This window comes from Choloepus didactylus, chromosome 2 (genome assembly GCF_015220235.1).
Source record: "Choloepus didactylus isolate mChoDid1 chromosome 2, mChoDid1.pri, whole genome shotgun sequence".
Taxonomy (NCBI): Eukaryota; Metazoa; Chordata; class Mammalia; order Pilosa; family Megalonychidae; genus Choloepus; species Choloepus didactylus.
Genome location: NC_051308.1, coordinates 213,638,046 through 213,660,972, shown reverse-complemented (window position 1 = coordinate 213,660,972; position 22,927 = coordinate 213,638,046). Strand labels below are relative to the sequence as shown.

The 22,927-nt window shown below is 34.2% G+C and overlaps 1 protein-coding gene across 4 annotated transcripts in view; it reads left to right on the top strand.

The window, feature by feature from the left end:
* LOC119527573 (protein argonaute-3) overlaps window positions 1-22,927 on the top strand; it is a 180,672-nt gene that overhangs the window by 115,732 nt on the left and 42,013 nt on the right. For all 4 annotated transcript variants that reach the window (XM_037827736.1, XM_037827735.1, XM_037827738.1 and 1 more), the window contains 9 exons: window positions 2,124-2,258; window positions 6,252-6,339; window positions 6,463-6,610; window positions 7,165-7,284; window positions 9,531-9,653; window positions 9,992-10,125; window positions 14,630-14,814; window positions 16,913-17,072; window positions 18,567-18,657. In XM_037827736.1, the coding sequence (XP_037683664.1) occupies window positions 2,124-2,258; window positions 6,252-6,339; window positions 6,463-6,610; window positions 7,165-7,284; window positions 9,531-9,653; window positions 9,992-10,125; window positions 14,630-14,814; window positions 16,913-17,072; window positions 18,567-18,657 (1,184 nt within the window). The remainder of the gene's footprint in view (window positions 1-2,123; window positions 2,259-6,251; window positions 6,340-6,462; window positions 6,611-7,164; window positions 7,285-9,530; window positions 9,654-9,991; window positions 10,126-14,629; window positions 14,815-16,912; window positions 17,073-18,566; window positions 18,658-22,927) is intronic.

Here is a 22,927-nt window from a genome sequence, read left to right as displayed (position 1 = left end):
TGGGCAAAAGACTTGAGTAGATGTTTTTCAAAAAAAAAAAGAAATATAAATGGCTAAAAAGCACATGAAAAGATGCTCAACAACACTAGCTATTTGGGAAATGCAAATCAAAAACACAGTGAGATATCATTTCATATCTAGTGGACTAGAATGTCCACTATTAAAAAAAAAGGAAACTACACATGTTGGAGAAGATGTGGAGAAATAGGAACACTCATTCACTCATGGTGAGAATGTAGTTGGTGCAGCCGCTCTGGAAGACAGTTCAGCAGTTCCTCAGGAAGCTAAGTATACAATTGCCATATGATCCAGGAATCCCAGTACCAGGTATATATACCCAGAAGAACTGAAAGCAGGAGCTTGAACAGACATTTGCACACTGGTGTTCATAGCATTATTCATAATTGCCAAAAGATGGAAGCAACCCAAGTGTCCATCAACTGATGAATTGATAAACAAAATGTAGTGTCTACATACGATGAAATATTATTCACCTGTAAGAAGGAATGAAGTCTTCATGCATGCAAAAACATGATGAACCTTGAGAACATTATATTGAGTGAAATATGCCAAATACAAAAAGACAAATATTGTATGATTTCACTAATATGAACTAATTATAACAAACTCATAGAGTCAGAATCTGGAATATAGGTTTATCGGGATAGAAAGGAGGTAGAGAAAGGAGAGCTGATGTTTAATTTGTGCAGAATTTCTGTTAAGGTTGATTGGAAACGGACAGAGTGATACTAGCCCATTATTATGCATGTAATTAACAGGACTGAATTATGTGAGTGAATGTGGTTGAAAGGGGAAGTTTTGGATCATGTATGTTACTGAAGGGAAAGTTAAAAGATAAAACATGGGACTGTAGAACACAGTGAACCCTTTTGTGGACGATGGACTGTGGTTAATGGTACAAATGTAAGAATATTCTTTCTTGAATTATGACAAATGTAGGGTACCATTACAGCGTATCAAAAATAAGGTGGTACATGGGAAAAAAATGCACCTAATGTAAACAATGGACTATAGTTAACAGTAATATTTTATTATTCTTTCAGCACTTGTAAGCAAGGTACCACACTTATGCAAAGTGTCAACATTAGGGGGATATATGGGAACGTTATATTTTTTACATGACTTTTATGTAAACCTCCAACCTCTTTAATTAAAAAATAGTAATAATAGCAGCAATAATTTTTTAAAATATTATGCAGTGAAAGAAACCAGGCACATATTGTATGATTCCATTTATATAAAATGTAAATATAAATAACTTTATAGAGACAGAATTAGATTAGTGGTTATGTAGGACTGGGGAGGGATTGAGGGGTGACTGCTAGGGGGTGTGGGGTTTTTCCTTCTGGAGTAATGAAAATTTTCTAAAATTGATTGTGATAAATGCGTATCTCTGTGATTATACTAAAAGCTATTGATTGTACTTGGATGGATAGTATAGTATGTTAATAAATCTCAATAAAACTGCTTTTAAAAAATCATGAAGAGGAAAATATGGCAGTTGAATGTTAGAAAGCCATAAACTATAAATTGATATCACTGAGCAGATACCCCTTACTGTTGCTGCCTATAATATAACTTGAATTAGCAGCAGCGGCATCAAAGTCCTCGTTTTCTCAAACCTGTACTAAGGCAGGGGATGCACTCAATGGAATGGATAAACAGTCTGGGGTGGTATAAAAAGCCTATTCAAGAAATAATATCTAACCTTCTTTTCTTCCAAGAGGATCTGCCTTTTTTATCCCCTTACAGGCAGGCCTTATCTCATACCCAGGAACACCTCTGTGTACATGCAGTAGAGAATAGAATGATTCAGTTACCCTTGATGAAGGAGATAGATTATAAAAACTGTAGTATTTGACACTTCTCTTCTTTTGGCTGCTTTCCAGTTAAACAGAGGTCAAACTGAAACTTTGCTTAATTTTAGTAATTGTGTGTGTGTATGTCTTTGTGTAATATATGTGTGTGTGTATATATATATATATATAAAGGCACATAGGATCATCTTAATTCTATAGATAGTTAATTATCATGGAGCTTAAGATGAAGTTTCTCTGTTTTAGGGAAATATTAATTTGTACTCTTTGTGTTTATCTTCTTAGTTTCTGCCACTGCCTTCTACAAAGCACAACCTGTAATTCAGTTCATGTGTGAAGTTCTTGACATTCATAATATCGATGAGCAACCAAGACCTCTGACTGATTCTCATCGGGTAAAATTCACCAAAGAGATAAAAGGTGAATTAATTAGCTTTGGAACAACTTAACTATAAAATGCATAGTTGTAACAAACTTTTATTGCATTGTTTCTTTGTAATTGAAATCTATTCATGTAACATCACCAGCAAAAATACAGATAATTATAAAATGTTACTTTAATTCATAGCTAACATCTTAAGTTTCATTTGAATGAAAGAAATGCCAAGTAATAGAGTTAGTATCAATAGCAGCTAAATTAATGTTAATACTTTTCCTTACTAGCTGAAGAGATAACAGTGTCTCAAAAACATTGTTACTCCAGAACTGAAATCATTGTTTGAACATGTTCTAATATAATGACTTCCTTATTTTTTGGAAATGATAGCAGGTTTATATTATTCTTTTGAAAATTTATGGATATAGACCTAGCCTATTTTCATGTGTCATACCAGAGTTGGAACAAATTTTTTAATGTACATTATAGAGTTTACCATTGGTCTTGCCTATTTTACTTAGTAGGTAAAATAGCTACAGTGGAGTTGCATCATATGTACATTTCAGTCACCTAAATTTATCTATACATAGTCTCCCAAAAAGGAAAGGAAATAATTTTAATCATGTTCTAAAATTTATATTTTGCAAATATTTACTCCTTATTTATGTACATTTCTATATGCATTTAAACATACATACATATATAGTTTTATATCCAGACTAACATATACTCTACTCTATCAGTAATTTAAAGGGTATATCAAGGGTAATTTTGATTATATACAATTCTTGCCTTGTTCATGACTTTAGAACCTAACCTTCATGTAAGATGTTATTGCACTGTATTTTGTTCTTTATTATTTAGACATGAAGAGAAATTAGTTATTCTTTAATTAGAGAATGAGTTGTATAAATTCTACTTATATTAAGTGGTTGATCTTAAATACCCAGAAATAATTGTGATTTTATTTTTTAAGATTTTATCTATTTGTTGCAGATAATTTTCAGCTTGTGGTTTGAATGAAGCATTCGAGTTTGTTCACTGAACATCTTTCATATTCTCAAAATCAATTATAGTGACTGAATACATCCTGCTTGCTCCAGTAATCATTCATTCTTTGCCATTCAGTAGCCAGGAGAGAGAGTCATTATAATAAACACTAAAAGGAAAATCCTTCCTGCTTTGAAAATAAGCATCATTTACCTCAAGTTCTTCAAGTGCCAAAATAAGAAAGTATTATATATAACTGTTTTGCAACCATACCATTGTCCTTTCATAATCTGTTATTAACTACACAGTTAGCATTGTTGGGAGGTAGTGCATTATCTACCATTACTATGTGATCATCTAAATGCAATGGTTTCCAGTGGAGTTGCTGCTTAGTTACCACCTCTGATGTCATGAAGTCACTTAAATTATTTTTTGGTAACTATGCAATCAACTCATATCACCACTCTATCACAGAAAATACAAGATGTACAGAACAAGGATTCATCTGCTGCCCAAACAGCATGGACTTGATCTTAACTTCAAGTGCTCAGGGGCCCAAAGGAATGACTGAAAAAAAATGACTAGAAAACATTGTAAAGTTGATGTTATAGTGAAGGTAAAGCCAAGTTTATAGGTTAAATATTTGATTTATTAAAGCCAAAAATTATTTTGGCTGGATGGAGGGTTTGGGGAGGGTCTGGGCAGAGAATTATTTAGTTCTTTTTTTTTTTATTATTATTATGTCAAATTTTTGCTAAATCTTGGATTTTGTTCTAATTCTTAGGTGCCTATGATCCTTTATTTGGGGTAGAAAAATCTGGGTTGAATCTAATTGACAAACTGGTTATTTTTTTCCCCAAAGTCGAAAAGGCTTCTTTTAAAAAGGAGCTTTTTAAAGTATATCATGTATTCTTACTGCAGTAACTCAAGAGAATCAAAGTTATGTGTTCTGTGCTATATATTTGAGTTTAATTTTTACCTGTCATGAGGAATCTGGTGGTAGCTGTTGAATAATGGTGCAAAGTATACTATAATGAATAGATTTTCTTAGTGTATTAATTTTCTTCCAGTTGACTGTTTCTTAAATATTTAATAATAACTTTGGGAGTGGTTTCTTTGGTCAATAATTAATCATAAATAACAGAAATATGGGGGGAAATGTATGGTAAAAATGCCATATGTATATAAAATACCAATTTATTTTTGGTAAAAAGCTTATTTAGTATGTTTACAGAACCTTACTAATTTTTTTTTTAATTCAGGAGAATACTTGAAAACATTGCAAAGTGGTGCAAATAACAGAAATTTGTTATAAATTTTTCTGTTTTCCTCCTAAATACCCTAAATATCCTAAATATAATATCTTTACATCTTATTTATTTCATATTATTGGTATTTTCTTCTTATAAGGCCTTCTCTCTCATAGCATTTTATTTTCTTAATCTTCTCTATAATATAGAGGCAAAATAAATTCTCTAATATAATCTGTAATTTTGGTTTTTTAACTTAAGGTAGTTACTAATAAAAGACTATTTCTCCCTGATTCATTTAGGAGTGCTTCTCAAAAGAACCCCATATTGATCTGGTACAGGGACACTGTGTCTACTTGGCATCTTAATTTTTGCTGCTATGTCAGAAGAAAATATTTACTATCAGTAAAATATGTGTGTGGTATTGCAGTTACATTACACTATAGCAAGGTTTCTTAACCTTGGCACTGTTGACATTGTGGGCTAGATAGTTCTTTGTCTGGGTGAGAGAGGGATGTCCTGTGCATTGTAGGTTATTTAGCAGCATCCCTGGCCTCTACCCACCAGATGCCAATAGCGTCCCCCCAGTTGTGACAATCAGAAATATCTCCAGACATTACCAAATGTCTCTTTTCGGGGTGGGGGAGATTGGCCCCAGTTGAGAACCACTGCACTATAGGAATCACAGATAAAAGATAAATAATACAAAGAGTAATAACCATAAATACTGTTAGCAAACTAGAAGTTGCCTTCATTTACCTCTTTTTAGATTTTCCTCCTTTGGAGTCTAGACAGAACTTTAGAAATGAAATTGCTGATCTGTGACCAGTAGCCAGTGTGTTTGTTAAGTCCTTTAAGTAGCTTTAAGACTATACTTTAAGAGTTATGTAGCTATTTAAATTTAAATTAATTAAAGTTATATAAAATTGAAAATTCAATTTCTCATTCCCAGTATAGCCACATTTCATGTACTTAGTCATCACATGTTGTTAGTGATTACCATATCAGAAAGCACAGACATAAAACATTCCATCATCTCAGATGGGCTGCAGGGATCTAGGAACACCTAAAATCATATGCTAAATTATATGCATGTGCATTTTTCTGAAAGTGTATTGCTTTCATCAGATTCTCAAAGGGATCAATGACTCCATAATAAGGTAGGGATCCCCTGTTCTAGGAATTATTTTGTTGCATCTGACTTCCAATAGTCCATAGTAAAAGAGCTGTGAAAAGACTCACTATATTATACGTCAGTAAAATTGTCACTCCACTTCTGCTAAAGGGGCCTGGGATTTTTTTCTCACTGCTTTATAAATTTTTGAAGTATTTCCTTCTTCAGCCTTATGAAATTCTTATTTTTAACCAGTATGTGATGATGAGTGTATTAAAATATCACATACTTTGAAGATTATAGAATGTATTGAGAATTATTGCTAGTCTTCTTTCATTCTTCCTTCCCTCGCCCAGCATAAATACCTGAACTCATTATAAATAGTTTGTTTTTTTTTTTTAATTAATGGAGAACTTTGTCCCTTGGTAATGGGCTTTGCAAATTTTATGATTCTATTTTTTAATGTATAAAGTTCAATAGGGTATAGAAAATGCTTGGAGTTAGATCTGTCAGACTTGTAACCATTATTAGAAATGTTATATTAAATCCTTTGTTACTATCACATTGCCTGTATCACAGATATTCTGTCCTGAATTTGAGTTTAAAAGTAGTGAACAGGCTTTAAAGAATAAATACTTTTCATGTGATAGTTCTGTAACCTCAGTTTTTCTTGTTGGGAACAGGTCTGAAGGTTGAAGTGACTCATTGTGGAACAATGAGACGGAAATACCGTGTTTGTAATGTAACAAGAAGGCCTGCCAGTCATCAAACGTAAGAAAAGCCAGTATTTGTCAGAGCAGAAATGATGTGAGGCAGTTTGCTTTAGATAGTGGGTTGGAAGTTTCGCTGGCTCTTAGTGGGTTGAGTTAATAATGTGTGCTTTTTTTTTTCCAGCTTTCCTTTACAGTTAGAAAATGGCCAAACTGTGGAGAGAACAGTAGCACAATATTTCAGAGAAAAGTATACTCTTCAGCTGAAGTATCCACACCTCCCCTGTCTGCAAGTGGGGCAGGAGCAGAAACATACCTACCTGCCACTAGAAGTAATACATATAGGTTGCTTATTAATGTCCTCTTATTCATATTCTTTGAGATTTTTTTTATGGCATTTAACCTACCTTATTCTTTCTCACAATTATTTCGGAGTTTAAACTGATTTGAGAATTTTAATTTAATACGGAAAAAATTCATCCATAATCCTACCACTCTAATGAAACTCGGTACGCTTCTTTTCCATCTTTTTATCCAATGCACATTTTACCTAACTAAAATCGTATTGTAAAACAATTTTGATTGCTACTTTTTACTTAATGTGATAATAAGTAGAAAAGGTTGGGGTGACAGAAAAGTTTTGATAATGGATAGTAGTGATTGTAGCACAACATTGTAAATGTAATTAAGACAAATTAATTGTATACTTGAAAGAGGTTAAAATGGGAAATTTTATGTAGTATCTATGTTACCACAATAAAATTTTTTTAAAAAAGAAGAGGTTTAAAGAAGTAGATTTTAAAATTTTGTTTAACATATATTGGCACTGAATGAGAGCTTAAAAAAAGATAAATACATCTAATACAAAACTTTTTTCCATTTGTAGGTCTGTAATATTGTGGCAGGGCAACGATGTATCAAGAAACTAACAGACAATCAGACTTCCACTATGATCAAGGCAACAGCAAGATCTGCACCAGATCGACAAGAAGAAATTAGTAGATTGGTTAGTATTTAATGCTAGAAATAAGAATTTAAAACATATGAGGGTGAACTGCTAAAGAGCCATGTACTATCAGCCCATACCTTATTTCCATTTCATGGACTGTCAGAGTTAAATAGGATCATGGAAATGATCTAGCAGTGTGCTGTGGTAGACATTGGTGGGTTCTGTTAGAAGGGTTAGGTCCTTCTTAATTTAACCTTAGCTCTTTAATTAGGTCCAGAGCAGATTCTCTCATAACTAATGCTTTAGTTTCGTAAACTGGAATGCTATTACCTCCCACCTAAAAGAGGTGGGGAAAAGGAGGAAAAGTCAAGATACTGTGACCAGCAACAGTGATAAGTCTTGGCACTCATTTTAGGATTGCTTGGCTTCCAGTATCAGACTGGCAGCCATACTAGAAGAGTAAAGAAATAGAAGACAGCCCCAACCATTAGGGGTACCTAGCAAGCCTTTTTTGTGTCCTCTATTCTGTCTCATTAAATAGTAGGGGAAAGGGGGGTTACCTATAAGACAGATAGAATAAGACAAAATGAAAAATAAAAGGGCACCTGGCTCTTCTCTTATTCTCTTCTTGAGTGCCATTTAAGCTGCCCAAAGCTCAAGAGAAAAAGTCTAGAAATAAGAATATTCCTCAAAACAACTTAAAAACACTTCAAAAAACACTTAAAAGATTGTTGGGAAAGAATTGCAGACCTGACTCATTTTGTAAGCCAATTAAAGAAAAGACCTTTTATTTCTTAGATAATTTATTAAGAATGAATGAAAGTTATTACATGATATTTAATCAGAAAAATACAAGCTGATCCTCATCCAGATTCTTCTGATTGTACTATAACAAAATTTTAAGTTTTCCGAAAGCCTATAACAAACTAGAACCTCTCACTATCTCTAGTCTATAAAATCCTAATAACTAGCTGTTCGAACTCATTTATTAAAGCTTACCTGTTCAGAGAGATAATACTGTATATTGGTTAAAGGCACAGGTTTTAGAGACTATCAGCCCTAGGTTCTTAAAATCTAGCTTCTCCACTTAATATTGCTATTACTGTATTATTATAATATAGCATCTGGAAGGCTAGTGCAGTTATTGAGAGCAGGAACTCTAGAACAATCTTCTATGTCACTTACTTAGCTATGTGGTTTTAAGCAAGTCATTTGATTTTACTAAATTTTACTTTTATCCTCTGTATAACAATTATGAAAGATTTACTTTGTAAGATTATTGTGAAAATTAATTATAAAGCTCTTAGCAACAAACATGTCACATACTAACATAGCCAGTGTTAGTAAGTAGTAGTTATTTTTCTTTGTAGCCTTAATTGAATGGTAATTAAACCAAAATTGAATGGTAATTAAACTTGAAGAAAAAGATGTGTTAGTGCCTAATTCAGAAAATGACTCCTGCTTATTGTGGAGAGATACTTTTTACATATTTAGAATATATCATTTTTTTAATGGATTGTTACTCAAAGATTTGAACATTGCCATTTTTTATAACCTTGTTTGACCTTCACCCTGAGAGCAAGTAAGTATTGAAAGCAGTTATATAGTATGCTGTAAGTATGAATTACACTCTGAGATCCAAGGCAGCATGAAAGTATAATAAATTCTTTATCTTTGATTTTATGTATGGATTATGTATTATGTAAAAATTACAACCTATAACTCATACTGGCTTTCTTGTCATTTATAATATGACACTATTTATCTGAAAATATGGAAGAAATAAATTTTATATAATTTATAAATCAACAAACTAGAAAAAAAGCTTTAGGATTATTAGTGGCTGTATTGCAATATTTGATATCATATTCAACCTAAAATAATTTTTTAATAGTGTATCTTTGGATCCTGTATAATCAAAAGTCCTTAACCTTTCTTAGGTCAGGTAGTTCTTTGAGAATCTATTGCAATTTATGGACCACCTTCTCCAAAACATATTAAGCTGAATCATATAAAACTACCATTTTCATGGGTCCAAAGCAGTTCAAATTTCTTATGAGTCAGCCTGATATATACATTTAAATTTTGTGTAAGTTATCGGGGGTTCACAGATTTCCTGGAGTCCACTTATGACTTGTGGTCACCAGGTGAAGATTCTCTGCTCTATAGTTAGGGCATCAAGAACAAAGACCTATTGCAAAACATTTTGTTGACACAGTGACGGGAAAAAATAGAGTTCTAGTGAGTAAAGCAGGGAATTTTCTGGAATTTTGAGAGTAACCACAAACTTTTTCTCTTGTTAGGTAAGAAGTGCAAACTATGAAACAGATCCATTTGTTCAGGAGTTTCAATTTAAAGTTCGGGATGAAATGGCCCATGTGACCGGACGTGTACTTCCAGCACCGATGCTACAGTATGGAGGACGGGTAAAAACTCTTGATAGTTTTTTAGTAATACACATACAGTTCCTAAGTATAGAGAGAACATCCTAGTTAAGTCTGCAATTTAGAAAGTGTTTTATTGTTCCAACAGTATGTTTTGTTTTAAGGTAAGTGTCTTTTCTTGAGTTTAGTAGAATTTTTGTTTTTTTAAACTATAAAAGGATAAATAATATTGACTTAGAACAGTCAATTCGATGTAGAATGTCAAAAGTATTTCAGTTCAAAAGTTTGAAATGCTTATTTTCAGTTCATTGAAATAAATTGTACATTAATTTTTTATTCTCCTCTGCCTTGTTATTTCGCACACTTTTTTTTTTTTATAGAATAGGACCGTAGCAACACCAAGCCATGGAGTATGGGACATGCGAGGGAAACAGTTCCACACAGGAGTTGAAATCAAAATGTGGGCTATAGCTTGTTTTGCCACACAGAGGCAGTGCAGAGAAGAAATACTGAAGTAAGGCATGTCATTACTTTGGCTTTGTGAACTTTTTGTGTTTACATTTGCATTTCAATTTTGAAATACTTGGCTAATGTTCTTATGGAGTATATTTAATCACTGAACTTTTAAAAAAGTGTTCTTCTCAATGGTTTGATCAAGATTTATTCTTCTAGTTATCCCAGTACACTTGCTTGTGTGGAGTAGCAGCAGCATCATTGGCTTTTGCTGGAAGATAGGTTAGGTTTAATTCCCACCTTCACCACTTCTAGCCTTATTACCAAGGATAATTCACTTAATCTCATTATGCTTCAGTTTTCACCTGAAAGGGTGAGGATTAAATTAGATTATATGTATAAGGTGTTTGGCATAAAGTGAGCAATCAATTAATGGTAGCTGTTAACTTTCCTTTAATACCTCTGTATACCCCCCTAGCAGCAATGCCGCCAAGCTCTACTTCTCTTAAGTTTAAGGAGCATGGAATGATGAAGATACCTCAGCCTGCAGTAGCGCTGCTGCCCATCCCCATTTGGAATCTTCAGTCGTAGCACCCTGACCTGTCCCTGTGATCAAAAGTCTTGTAGGAGGAAATGTTGCTATATTAGGTAACTTTCTTGGGGTAAAGTAGGAACATGTTGGAAGTTAAGCAGTTATCTTAGGTTAGTTGTCTTTTTCTTACTCCCTTGTTATGGTCTCTTTGAAATGTTCTTTTATTGTATGTTTGTTTTCTTTTTAACTTTTTTTTTCATACAGTTGATTTAAAAAAGAAGGGAAAGTTAAAAAAAAGAAAAGAAAGAAAAACAAGGAAAAAAAAAGGATGTAGTGCCCCCTTGAGGAGCCTGTGGAGAATGCAGGGGTATTCGCCTACCCCACCTCCATGGTTGCTGACATGACCACAGACATAGGGGACTGGTGGTTTGATGGGTTGAGCCCTCTACCACAGGTTTTACCCTTGGGAAGACGGTTGCTGCAAAGGAGAGGATAGGCCTCCCTATGGTTGTGCCTAAGAGCCTCCTCCCGAATGCCTCTTTGTTGCTCAGATGTGGCCCTGTCTCTCTAGCTAAGCCAACTTGAAAGGTGAAATCACTGCCCTCCCCCCTACATGGGATCAGACAACCAGAGGAGTGAATCTCCCTGGCAACGTGGAATACGACTCCCGGGGAGGAATGTAGACCTGGCATCATGGGACGGAGAACATCTTCTTGACCAAAAGGGGGATGTGAAAGGAAATGAAATAAGCTTCAGTGGCAGAGAGATTCCAAAAGGAGCCGAGAGGTCACTCTGGTGGGCACTCTTATGCACACTTTAGACAACCCTTTTTAGGTTCTAAAGAATTGGGGTAGCTGGTGGTGGATACCTGAAACTATCAAACTACAACCCAGAACCCATGAATCTCGAAGACAGTTGTATAAAAATGTAGCTTATGAGGGGTGACAATGGGATTGGGAAAGCCATAAGGACCACACTCCACTTTGTCTAGTTTAGGGATGGATGAGTAGAAAAATAGGGGAAGGAAACAAACAGACAAAGGTACCCAGTGTTCTTTTTTACTTCAATTGCTCTTTTTCACTCTAATTATTATTCTTGTTATTTTTGTGTGTGTGCTAATGAAGGTGTCAGGGATTGATTTGGGTGATGAATGTACCACTATGTAATGGTACTGTAAACAATCGAAAGTACGATTTGTTTTGTATGACTGCGTGGTATGTGAATATATCTCAATAAAATGAAGATTAAAAAAAAAAAAAAAAAGTCTTGTAGGAGATAAAGTGTTGTTTCTCAGGAAGAAATTGGGAACCCCTACTGCTTGACTGTATTTTGTTTTAGCTTCTATTCTGATAACATAGAAAATAAAACTTTAAGTATGACTTAGACCTTGATGTTGAGACTGTATGTTCTTAGTATTTATTTGCCTGTGTTACCTCTCTTTTTTTTTAATTGCATTTTTATTGAGATGTATCTGCATAACATACTGTCGTTCAAGGTGTACAATCAGTTACCTTTCTTTCCTTCCATGTCAAAGCAAGAGATGTTCTTCTTCCACCCCAAGACAAATTCCACCATTTTTACCTTTTTTCCTCCAGGTCCAGTAAAGGCTAGTTCTTTACTTGTGCTCTTGATCACTTCTCTTCCCATCTCTTCCAGGACTTTTAATCATAAATCTCTCATTTCTTCAATCTCTTCTTCTCAGTTGGCTCTTTGATTGCAGTCAAAAACATGCTTTTCTCTTGCATTAAAAAATAAAACAAAGGATGTATTTCTCTTAATCTTAGTTTCCTTTTCAGCAGCTATCCTGCCTCTCTCCTTATTTCTCAACTGAGTTTCTTAAAAGTAGTTAAACTCCTCATTTCGACTTCCTTACTTTTCAAAATTTGGCTTTTGCACTCCACCACTTTGTGCTTACAATGGTCTCTTCTCAACCATTATTTTCCTCAAAATATGTGCAGCATTAGATATAATTAGACTATCTTCTTAGTGTTCTCTCCTCTCTTGCCTTCCTTGTTCCTTTTTATCACTTTATCTGGCTTCTTTTCCTCTTCTCTGTCTATCCTCTTTTGGGACTCTCACACAGTCTCAAGGACTTCTGCTGTCACTCTTGTTTGAGGACCTATGCTGTCATGACAGAGCACCAGCTCCACTTGTGACTACTCCCACTTCCAAACTTTTAAGCTTCTCTCTGACAAAGAATAATAGTCAAAATAATTATTACATTTTAAATCTTTCACCTGCCTCTTAAGTCTTTTCCCATGACTCCCTTTTTACATACTCTGGACAAAGAAACTGAAGTACTGTATTCCCTCTGTCTCTCTAGCGTTTTTTTCCCATTTCCATTCATACTGCTCTCTTCCTGAGAATGTCTCCCTCCTGTCTTTACCCATCCAAATACTACCCACTCTTCTCTGATTCTCCAAGCTAGAAATCATCTCTCTCACCTCTAAATTAACATACTATTTTATAAATAGCCTTCCCATTTGCACTTGTCACTTTCTACCTTGTATTATAATTATTTCTGTAAATTAATCCCCCCCTAGGATCTAATTTTCTTAAGAAAATGATTGTTGTCTAATTTAGATCTCCACTAATAGCTTGTATAAAGCATGTCTTTAATGAGTAGTTCTTGAGTGGTATAGAGATCTGTTTATCCCAGATCAATTCAGAATTTGCCTTGCCACATTCATCTGAGAATTAAAAATATTTTTTTCTGTTTAACTCTCTTCATTCCTTTTTAATCCCAAATCTCTAAATTTGTGTCTCAATGATCGGTTAATGTATTTTTTCTCCAAGGTTTTTATTGCCCTGCTTTCAAAAAGATTTTAGAATGACAGTTTATTACAATGCTACAACTATCTTATTTGATCTCCAAAGGCCAAAGAAAACATCTCCAATTGTTTTTAAAAGGCTTAGAGTTATTGTTTTTACTTTACATTTGTTATTTGTAGCTTGAATAGAAGTCTCATAATCAGTGGGCCTATTGCTCTTGTTTGGGATAACTGAAAATATTCAACTTCATGCTTCTTGAATTGAAAGCTAATAAGGAAAAGAAGGGAATTCCTACAAACTTCATCTCTGTTCTGAGGGGAAAAGAGTGTTTTTGAGCAAAGATCTCTCAGATCCTTGACTTAGGATCTTACTTATTTTAAAAGCAAAGAAAGTGATTGTTAACAACCCCCTCCCCATATCCTTACTCATTTATACTAGACTAAATGCACAATTTTGTTTAAATATGAAGTTATTTGGGTTTGTTTTTCTCAGTATGAAAAAAAATTTCAAAATGAAAGCACTTTGAAGTGCCACCTGACTCAATTGCTTTTTAAGTTTTTTTTTCAATGCTGAAACACAAGAATGAACCTTTATATTTTTTAATCTCCTCTGAGAGCATAATTTTTTCTGCTATCCTAGTTTGAGATAGGCAATATTATGCAAAGAAATTCTGGCCTGGGTCATATTTCTGGCTCGGCCACTTACCTAACTATTTGACCTTGGCCACATGCTTAATGTCCTTGAGACTTTATTTCCTGATCTTTGAAATGGGAATAATTCCTGACCTGCCTCGTATGAATCTTGCTAGGATCAAATTGGAAAATGTGTAATAGCTAAAATTTATCAAGTTCTTACCATGTCTTAGGCAATGTGCTAAGTGCTGTTACATGATTATTTCATTTAATCTTCACACCAGGACTGTAATGGAAGTTATTTTACAGATGATGAAAACAAATAATTTGCCTAAGATTTCATAGCTAGTATGTAGCAAAATGGGAATCAGAACCCAATTAGCTAGAGCACACTATTTACTAATGCCCTTTGTAAACTCAAAATGCCATATAGCTATGTGGTGATGTTCTTTGTTTGCAAAATAGATTACTGACCCATCTTTCCCCTTAATATCAGTGGTTTGATGACCTCTTATATGGAACACACAAATCTTTGCTTCATCCTCCAATTGCTTCCCAAATTTTCATTACTAGTTTATAGATGTTAATGACTCGACAATAGTTTTATTTTTAATTGTTTCTCCTTCTAGGGGTTTCACGGACCAGCTGCGTAAGATTTCTAAGGATGCAGGGATGCCCATCCAGGGCCAGCCTTGCTTCTGCAAATATGCGCAGGGGGCAGACAGCGTGGAGCCCATGTTCCGGCATCTCAAGAACACCTACTCTGGGCTACAGCTCATTATTGTCATCCTGCCAGGGAAGACGCCAGTGTATGGTAAAGATATCTTAACACTGCATTTTTCTTCAAGTACTTGATATCCCTCTTAGAATTATGCTAAAACATATCCTAAACCTTCCAAATAGTGAAACATATTTTATAGATACAGTATTTAAAATCATGTATTGTTACTGTAGGAAAAGACAAATCAGTGGAGCAAACTGCATAGTCTAGGAAGAGACACTGATAAGAATTTCAAGTAGCGAAAAGTGGCATCACAAAGCAATGGTTAAAGGAAGAATTATTCAATAAAAATGGTATTAAGACAACTTGAGTATCATTATAGTTTAGTGGTTAAAAGCACTGGCTCTGGAATCAGACTATGTTTCTTATATCCAGGTACTCCTAGTTGAACTACCTGCATGGCTTTGGCTGAATTACTTAACGACACTATGCCTTAGTTTTCTCATCTGTGAAACTGGGATACTAATAGTACCTCACCCATTTGATTACTGTAAGGATTAAGTGAAGAGCCTAGAATAGCACCTGTCATATAGTAAGCAGTCAATAAATGTTAGCTATTATTATTGTAAACATAATAAAGTTTGGCAAGATTTAAAAGTTAAATATAAATCATTTAACCATGGAAAAACACAAAGAACATATAATTTTCAAACCAACAAATGGAGTGTAATAATTTAAGCTGAGAAATTATGGAAGAACTCACAAAGGAAAAATTGTAGATTTTACTGCATAATAATTAAAATTTCTGTATGTCACAAAAATATAACCAAAATTGAAAGGAAGTCAATAGAATTTGAAAAATAGTTGCAGCAAATGGGAACAAGAAATGGCTAATTTATTATGAGTGAAAATGTTTTTATAAATCGGTTTATGGGTTCAACAAAGGAAAAAATTCTTCTTTTCTTTTAGATTAATGAGCAAAGAATATAAATCACACCCTCCACCCTTCACTAAGTAAATGCATGTTATTCTTTTGAATTTCAGTTCAGTCATCCCTTTCTCTGGAAATTTTTGTCTGACCTCTCAGACAATGTCAAATTCTCCCTCTTTAATTATCTCTCATAGCACTTTGTGCCTCTCCTTTATGTTACTTTCACAGCTGTCATATTAAATTTGAGTGGTTATTTAATTAAAACCTATATCCCTGACTAGACTTCCAGCTCTGTGAGGTCAGGAACAGCATCTGTGTTGACTCACCATTTTATTTCCAGAGCCTACCACAGTACTGGCATATAGTAGGTGCGTATTAGATATTTATTAATGAATAATGAATTTTTCTGAAAGGCAGTGTGTCAGTATCTATCAAAATGTTAAAATGTATATAATCTCTCACTCCTTAGTTCTACTTGTAGAAATTTATCCTGAAGATACAATTACTTAAAAAAAAAAAGAAATAAATATATAAGGATTTTTATTCATAGCAGCATTGTTTGAAATAATGAAAACCTGGAACAACCTAAAAAATATATATCATCCTGTGACTGGTTAGATACATTATGCTATTTTAAAACAAAATAACTGCCACTGTTATAAAGAATAAGGGTAATCTCTATGTTGGCCTGAGACAGCTATGCTATATTATTAAGTTAACATGACATTGCAAAACAGAATTTTGATTTAAAAATATTTTCCAGATGTTTTGTATGTAAGAAGTTTTATACTCTGAACTGTTCATGGTAGTTACAATGGCAGAAAAGGAGAAAAGAAGATGTAACTTTTGCTCTTTACGCTGTATTACATCTGTATTTTTAAAATTAAAAGTTGGAGAGTAGGGTTGAAAGCTGCATGTATACTGTGATTATAAGTGCATAAAAATAATAAAAATGAGAAAATTATTGAAAGAGTACAATAATATGCTAACAAAGGACAATGTATGATATTTTCTTTATTTTTAAAATTATTATGGTTATATTATTTTTATGAAGATAAAAACAACCAGAAAAAGTATCATTAAATACTAAGTTAATCTTCAAGGCAGTATACTTTAAATTAACAGCATAGTTTTAGTATTGGTGTAATTGTTGGTTTCCTATGATAAAATAATGTATTTCAAAAGAGGCAACATGGTAACTTTATTTTCAATAAAGTTAGGCCTTCTTTCTAATTAGAAGCATTTGCATTTGCTCCACAGCGGAAGTGAAACGTGTAGGTGACACACTTTTGGGTATGGCTACACAGTGTGTTCAAGTCAAGAATGTAATAAAAACATCTCCTCAAACTCTTTCAAACCTGTGCCTAAAGATAAATGTTAAACTTGGAGGGATAAATAATATTCTTGTACCTCATCAAAGGTAAGATAACCTAATCACTTATGAAAATATTTATTATTGTTCATATCTTAACTTTTCTATTTATTATTATTATATTACATCTGTGTAAGAGAGCTTTGGTGATTCCTGCCATGGGAGATAAAGAGACATTTTGGCAAAAATTTTTTAACGTTTAGATTGTCAAGTTTAAGAGATTCTCTTGTAAAAATTCTCCTTCCCTCCCTCATTTTCATTTCGTATGCAAAGTCCCTTTTGCCTAGCCAGAAAGTATAAGTTTTAGAACTTGGAAAGCCTTATTTATTTCTCACTGGGGAGCCCAGCTTGAAGAATTTTCTCCTTATTTGGAAGTCATCTTCAACTTGGACTACAGTTTTATGAGGCTACTTACTCACTCACTTACAAAGTAAGGAAGGAGGGGTGCTGGGAGGTATATGGCCAGTCAATTAAGTAAGCTACATTAACCCCTGCAATAAGTGGGACAACAGATGTTCCCATTGGATGGCCCTCATGTCTACAAGTTCTTTGGAAATACGAGACATCATAACCTGGAAAGAGGAAGTAGCTAAGAAGTTGCCTCTACTGAAACTAATATGGGGGCAGAATCATGGTCCTGGATGATCTGCCTTAATTCTATGTCACCTCTGTGATCTAAAGGAAAAAGAGAAGGATAGAGAGAGGATTAGCATTCATTGAACACTAGAAAATATCTTCACCTTTAACATATACTTGTGGGAAAGATATTACTATTCCCTTTTAATAGTTGAAGCAACTGGAGCTTTAAAAACTTAAGGATCTTGACCAGTATGCACCACAAATAAACATTAGAATAAGGATAGACACGTGTGTTTGACACAAAAGCCCTTTTTTCCCTTTTTCCATGCTGCTTCAGATCCCTGTTACATATGAGATGGGATTCTTAAAGGTGATGAATATAGATTTTTATCAACAAATCCAAGAACTAAGAGACAATCCTTTGAATCTTCAGGATGTGTTTTAAAATAAAAGGAAATACTAACTACTTTACAACTTTTAGTAAATATATGATACTCAAATTTATACTTTGGCAAGGGGAGGGGAGTATTAGACTCCTATGATCCTTCCCAGTCTAAAATGATTCTTTTTCTCCTTGAGAGTTAACATAGGCTTAAAACTAAAATTCAAGAAAAATTGATAAAAATTGGTTGATTAATATGAGGAAGTTTATAATTTTGTGCTTATTATGGAGAACACTAGCACCATCTTCCTTTGTAAACACCAGCACCACTGCTAAATCCAGCAAACTGCTCTGAATAAGACATTGGATGGACCAATTGTGACAGCTTTTATTTCATTGACTAGGTAGGGATTGATGAATTAAGATAATAAAGCTGTCTATAGTTCAACCCTATGAAACTGTCTAAATAGGACCTTCTCTGTGCTGTGTCTGTAACTTGAAGTTGTTTTGTACTAGTGTGAAACAAATAAATGAATAATGAAAAAATGAATTATCTAACTCTTTTTCAAAATGTGTTTAAGACCTTCTGTGTTCCAGCAACCAGTGATCTTTTTGGGAGCAGATGTTACTCATCCACCTGCCGGTGATGGGAAGAAGCCTTCTATTGCTGCTGTGAGTGTAATTAGGCAGGCTTATCTTAGATGAATATCAACATTTTGGTTTTAACTTTTTGAATTTTAGTGAAATTTTCTTTGTAGCATAATATATAGCCAACTATTATAAAAGTTCTTGGGTTTTTTAAAAGAATGATTATTCTCTGATTTGGAGACTACAAGTTCCATATACATCTATTAAATCAAGTTTATTATATTATTCAAATATTCACTATCCTGCTTTAATTTGTCTATTGACTGCTCCATGATTATGCATTTTTCTGTTAGTTTATGTAATTTGAAGAGTTTTTAAAATATATTTTGGGAGTGTCTTTTGTTGCAGAAAGATGCATTACATATAAACTTCGTGGATTGCACTTTTTTCAATAAAAAATATCTTCCGCCTTCATCCAATTTAATACTTTGTACCCAAATTTTTTGTTTAAATACTGACACTCCTGCTTTTAACATCTGCCTGTTATATTTTTGTCTCCCTTTTTATTTGTAACCTTCCATGTCAGTTTCTTTTAAGGCTATTTCTCATACACTTCAGAAAGCTAGATTTTTTTTTTTTTTTACACTATTTGGAAATATCTTGATTTTTAAAAATGCCAAAATTTTGAAAATGTCAATGTTTTAGGTATATTTGATAAATTTCAGAAATTAAACTACAAGACTTTTAATATGTTTTTTCCTGTCATCCATTATAATTATCTTTACATAAATTTTTAGTTTTAACAGTCCAATAAAATTATTGATCTTTGAAAATGATAGTAACATTAAAGTTTTCACTTAATGATTCTAAAACTATTTTTACTAGCAAAGAAAATAGGCTTTTATCTATTAATAAATTGCATTGCTTTTTATTCTTAATGTTATACATGAATTGTTTACATTTAAAATGTAGTACAGGATACATGGAACAACATGGATGAACCTTGAAGACATCTTTGAGTGAAGTAAGCCAGACACAAAAGGATGATCTCACTGTTTTGAAACAATTAGAATAAGCAAACTCATAGAGTCAGAATCTAGAATATAGGTTACCAGGGGACAGGGTGGGGATAGGGAATGGGAAGTTAAGGTTTAAAATGTATCGATTACTATTAGAATGATGGTAATGTTTTGGTCATGAGTGTTGGTGATGGTAGCACAAAATTTTGAGCACAGCTAACAACAATGAAATATATATCTGAATGTGATTAAAAGGGGAAACGTTATATTTTTTAAATGTTATATTGAGACATTTGATGTTCATAAAAATATTTTTATAAAAGAAAAAATGATAAAGAAATTTTTAAAGCTTACCTTTTATTTGCTACTTTGGGGTCATTAACCGAAAAGACTTAAGCATATTTGAATTCTTCAGTCTTCTAGGTAGTCATTGTCCTTTTCTACTTAACTCCATTTCTGCCAAGATCCACTTTTTTTAATGGCTATTAGAATTCTTGTGATTAGAATTTAGTAATTGATTGTTTTGCTGTATGATTTGTGTTCCCAAGAACTTAATGACTCGTGTGAGAATCAATGTAAATTGTTAATGCCATATAGTATAATAATACCATGATAACAATATAAAGTAAAATTTAAATTGCAAGAACTTGGTGTTTTGGGGAAATGTTGAGAAATACAGGGAACTGGAATGTAGTATAGCAGGATGTGAGGCTGTTAAGCTACTTGGAGGCATTTGGTGCCATCAGAAGGGGTTTGGAATTATTCTTTAGCAGTTGGATACCATTCAGGGAAAAGATACGGTCAGAGTTATTCTAGCATAACTTTGGTTGGTGTAGAGAGTATCCTGAAAGAAAGAAAGACTAAAGACAGGACAACCAGCCTGTTCTCAGACTAGGCTCTGATCAAAATAATATGTAGACTTTTTTAAACTACTTGGACTCCAGGATCATGTTTCAGAAGGTCTGTAAGTGACTAACAATCAAGGTGAACTTAAAATTTCATGCTTTTAGGTTTCCTCTGCATAGCAATATTAAACGTGATACAGATAAAGAAGACTAAGCCACTCTCAAAACCAAGATTAGCTTATCTGAGGACCAGATAATGAACACAAAGGCAAAGCAGTAAGACTGTGATTATAGATTCAGGCCTTTTGGTCTCTAGGTCCTGAGGTAGGCAGAAGTGAATGGCATCTTATACCTTCTGGGATAACGTAAACAAAAAGTATACTATTGAAGCCAGAAGATAGAGCTAGACTCACTATTTATTAGGGTTTCCTAAGTCCTTTTCTAAAAAAATGAAACTGAAAAAAATTCAGTACAAGGCATTAGCCTGGATCCAGGCCTGCCATGTATAGTACAGGTTATACACACTGTAATTCCAAGTATGGGCCATTCATTTAGACAACAGTGAATTATGACATTTTCTGTGCATGCATTTCTGGAGTTGTATGGTACACAACCTATGCAGTAGTATGCACCAGGCCTGCCTGGGTCTCTGACTTAAATCTGTATTTTTAACAAGAATTCTTTTGACATTTTAGGCAGGACTGTTTATAGGTCTGTTCTGGACCCTAACCCATTAAATGAAAATAATACTTTCCAGACATCGTTGCAACCAGAATGCCCCCAATATGTTCCAAACTCCCAGGGGTCGGGGGGTGCCATCTCAGGGTAAGATCCACTGGCTTCCATTAATCTGTTTACCCCTGGAGGCAAGAGGAAGTACAACCACCTCGTACTCAGGACCTAGGCCAATCTGCCTGCTGGCTAGGTATAGTGGATTGAATTGTGTCCCCCAAAAACATATGTTCAAGTCCTAATCCTGGATATCTATGAATGTGACCTTATTTGGAAATTGCATATTTGCAGATTGTGCCAGTTTGAATGTATTATGTCCCCCAAAACCCCATTATCTTTGATGCAATCTTGTGTGGGCAGACATATTAGTGTTGATTAGGTTGGAATTCTTTGTGTGTTTCCATGGAGATGTGACTCAATCAACTCTGAGTGAAACATCTGATTAGATAATTTCCAAGGAGCTGTGGCCCCGCCCATTCAGCATGGGCCTTGATTAGTTTACTGGAGCACTATGTAAGCTCAAATAGAAGGAGCAAGCTGGCTATAGCCAAGAGGGACACTTTGAAGAATGCACAAGAGCTGAGAGAGGAGCTGCAGAAGAGACATTTTGGAGATGGCCTTTGAAAGCAGACTTTTGCTCCGGAGAAGCTAAGAGAGGACTAATGCCCCAAGAAAACTAAGAGTGACATTTTTGAGGAGCTGCAGCCTAGATTGGAACGTCCTGGGAGAAAGCCATTTTGAAACCAGAACTCTGGAGCATATACCAGCCACGTGCCTTCCCAGCTAACAGAGTTCTTCCAGACACCATTGGCCCATCCTCCAGTGAAGGTACCTGATTGTTGACGCCTTCATTTGGACACCTTATGGCCTTAAGACTGTAACTTTGTAACCAAATAAAACCCCTTTATAAAAGCCGATCCATTTTTGGTGTTTTGCAAAAAGTCAGCATTAGGAAACCGAAACAGAGATGTAATCAAATTGAAGTGAGGTCATACTGGATTAGGGTGGGCCCTAAAGCCAATGGCTAGTGTCTTTAGAAGAAGAGGAAAATACACACAAACACACGGGAAGAAGACGGCCTTGTGAAGACAGAGGCAGAGACTGGAGTTATGTTGCTACAAGCCAAGTAATGTCTCTAGAGCTTCAGAGGGAGCATAGCCCTTCTGACACCTTAATTTCACTCTCCTAGCCATCAGAACTGTGAGAGAATACATTTCTGTTATCTTATTTTAAGCCACATAGTTTGTGGTAATTTGTTACAGCTGCCCTAGGAAACCAATATTTTAGGTGGCTAGTTCTTAAATATACCCAACAGTAATTGATTCAAGACTGGAGATCCCCGGGGCCACAAACCATTAGACAGAAAAGGTAAGTGCAAAGAGAGAGAGAGAGAACAGCAAACTCTCACTGAAGGTGAACCTACTAACTGCGGTTCTGAAACAGTGAAGAAAATGCGCACTAAGAAGTGTAGACAACAGCATCTTTAATTGGGAGAAGAATCAACTCCAGAGAAATGGAAATGCTGTTGTACTCTGAAAAAACTTTGGAATACATTAAGTTTAGATCCTCAAAGAGGTAAAGAAAGGAATATCGTCTATAAGAAAGAATAAAAATTTACAAGACAAAAACAAGCAGAAATGAAACAATAGTAGTTGGATGTGAAAAAAAGAACCCATTAGAAATCCTGGATATAAACAATATAGTCATTGAAATAAAATATTAAATAGATGGGATAAACTGTATACTGGATACAGTTAA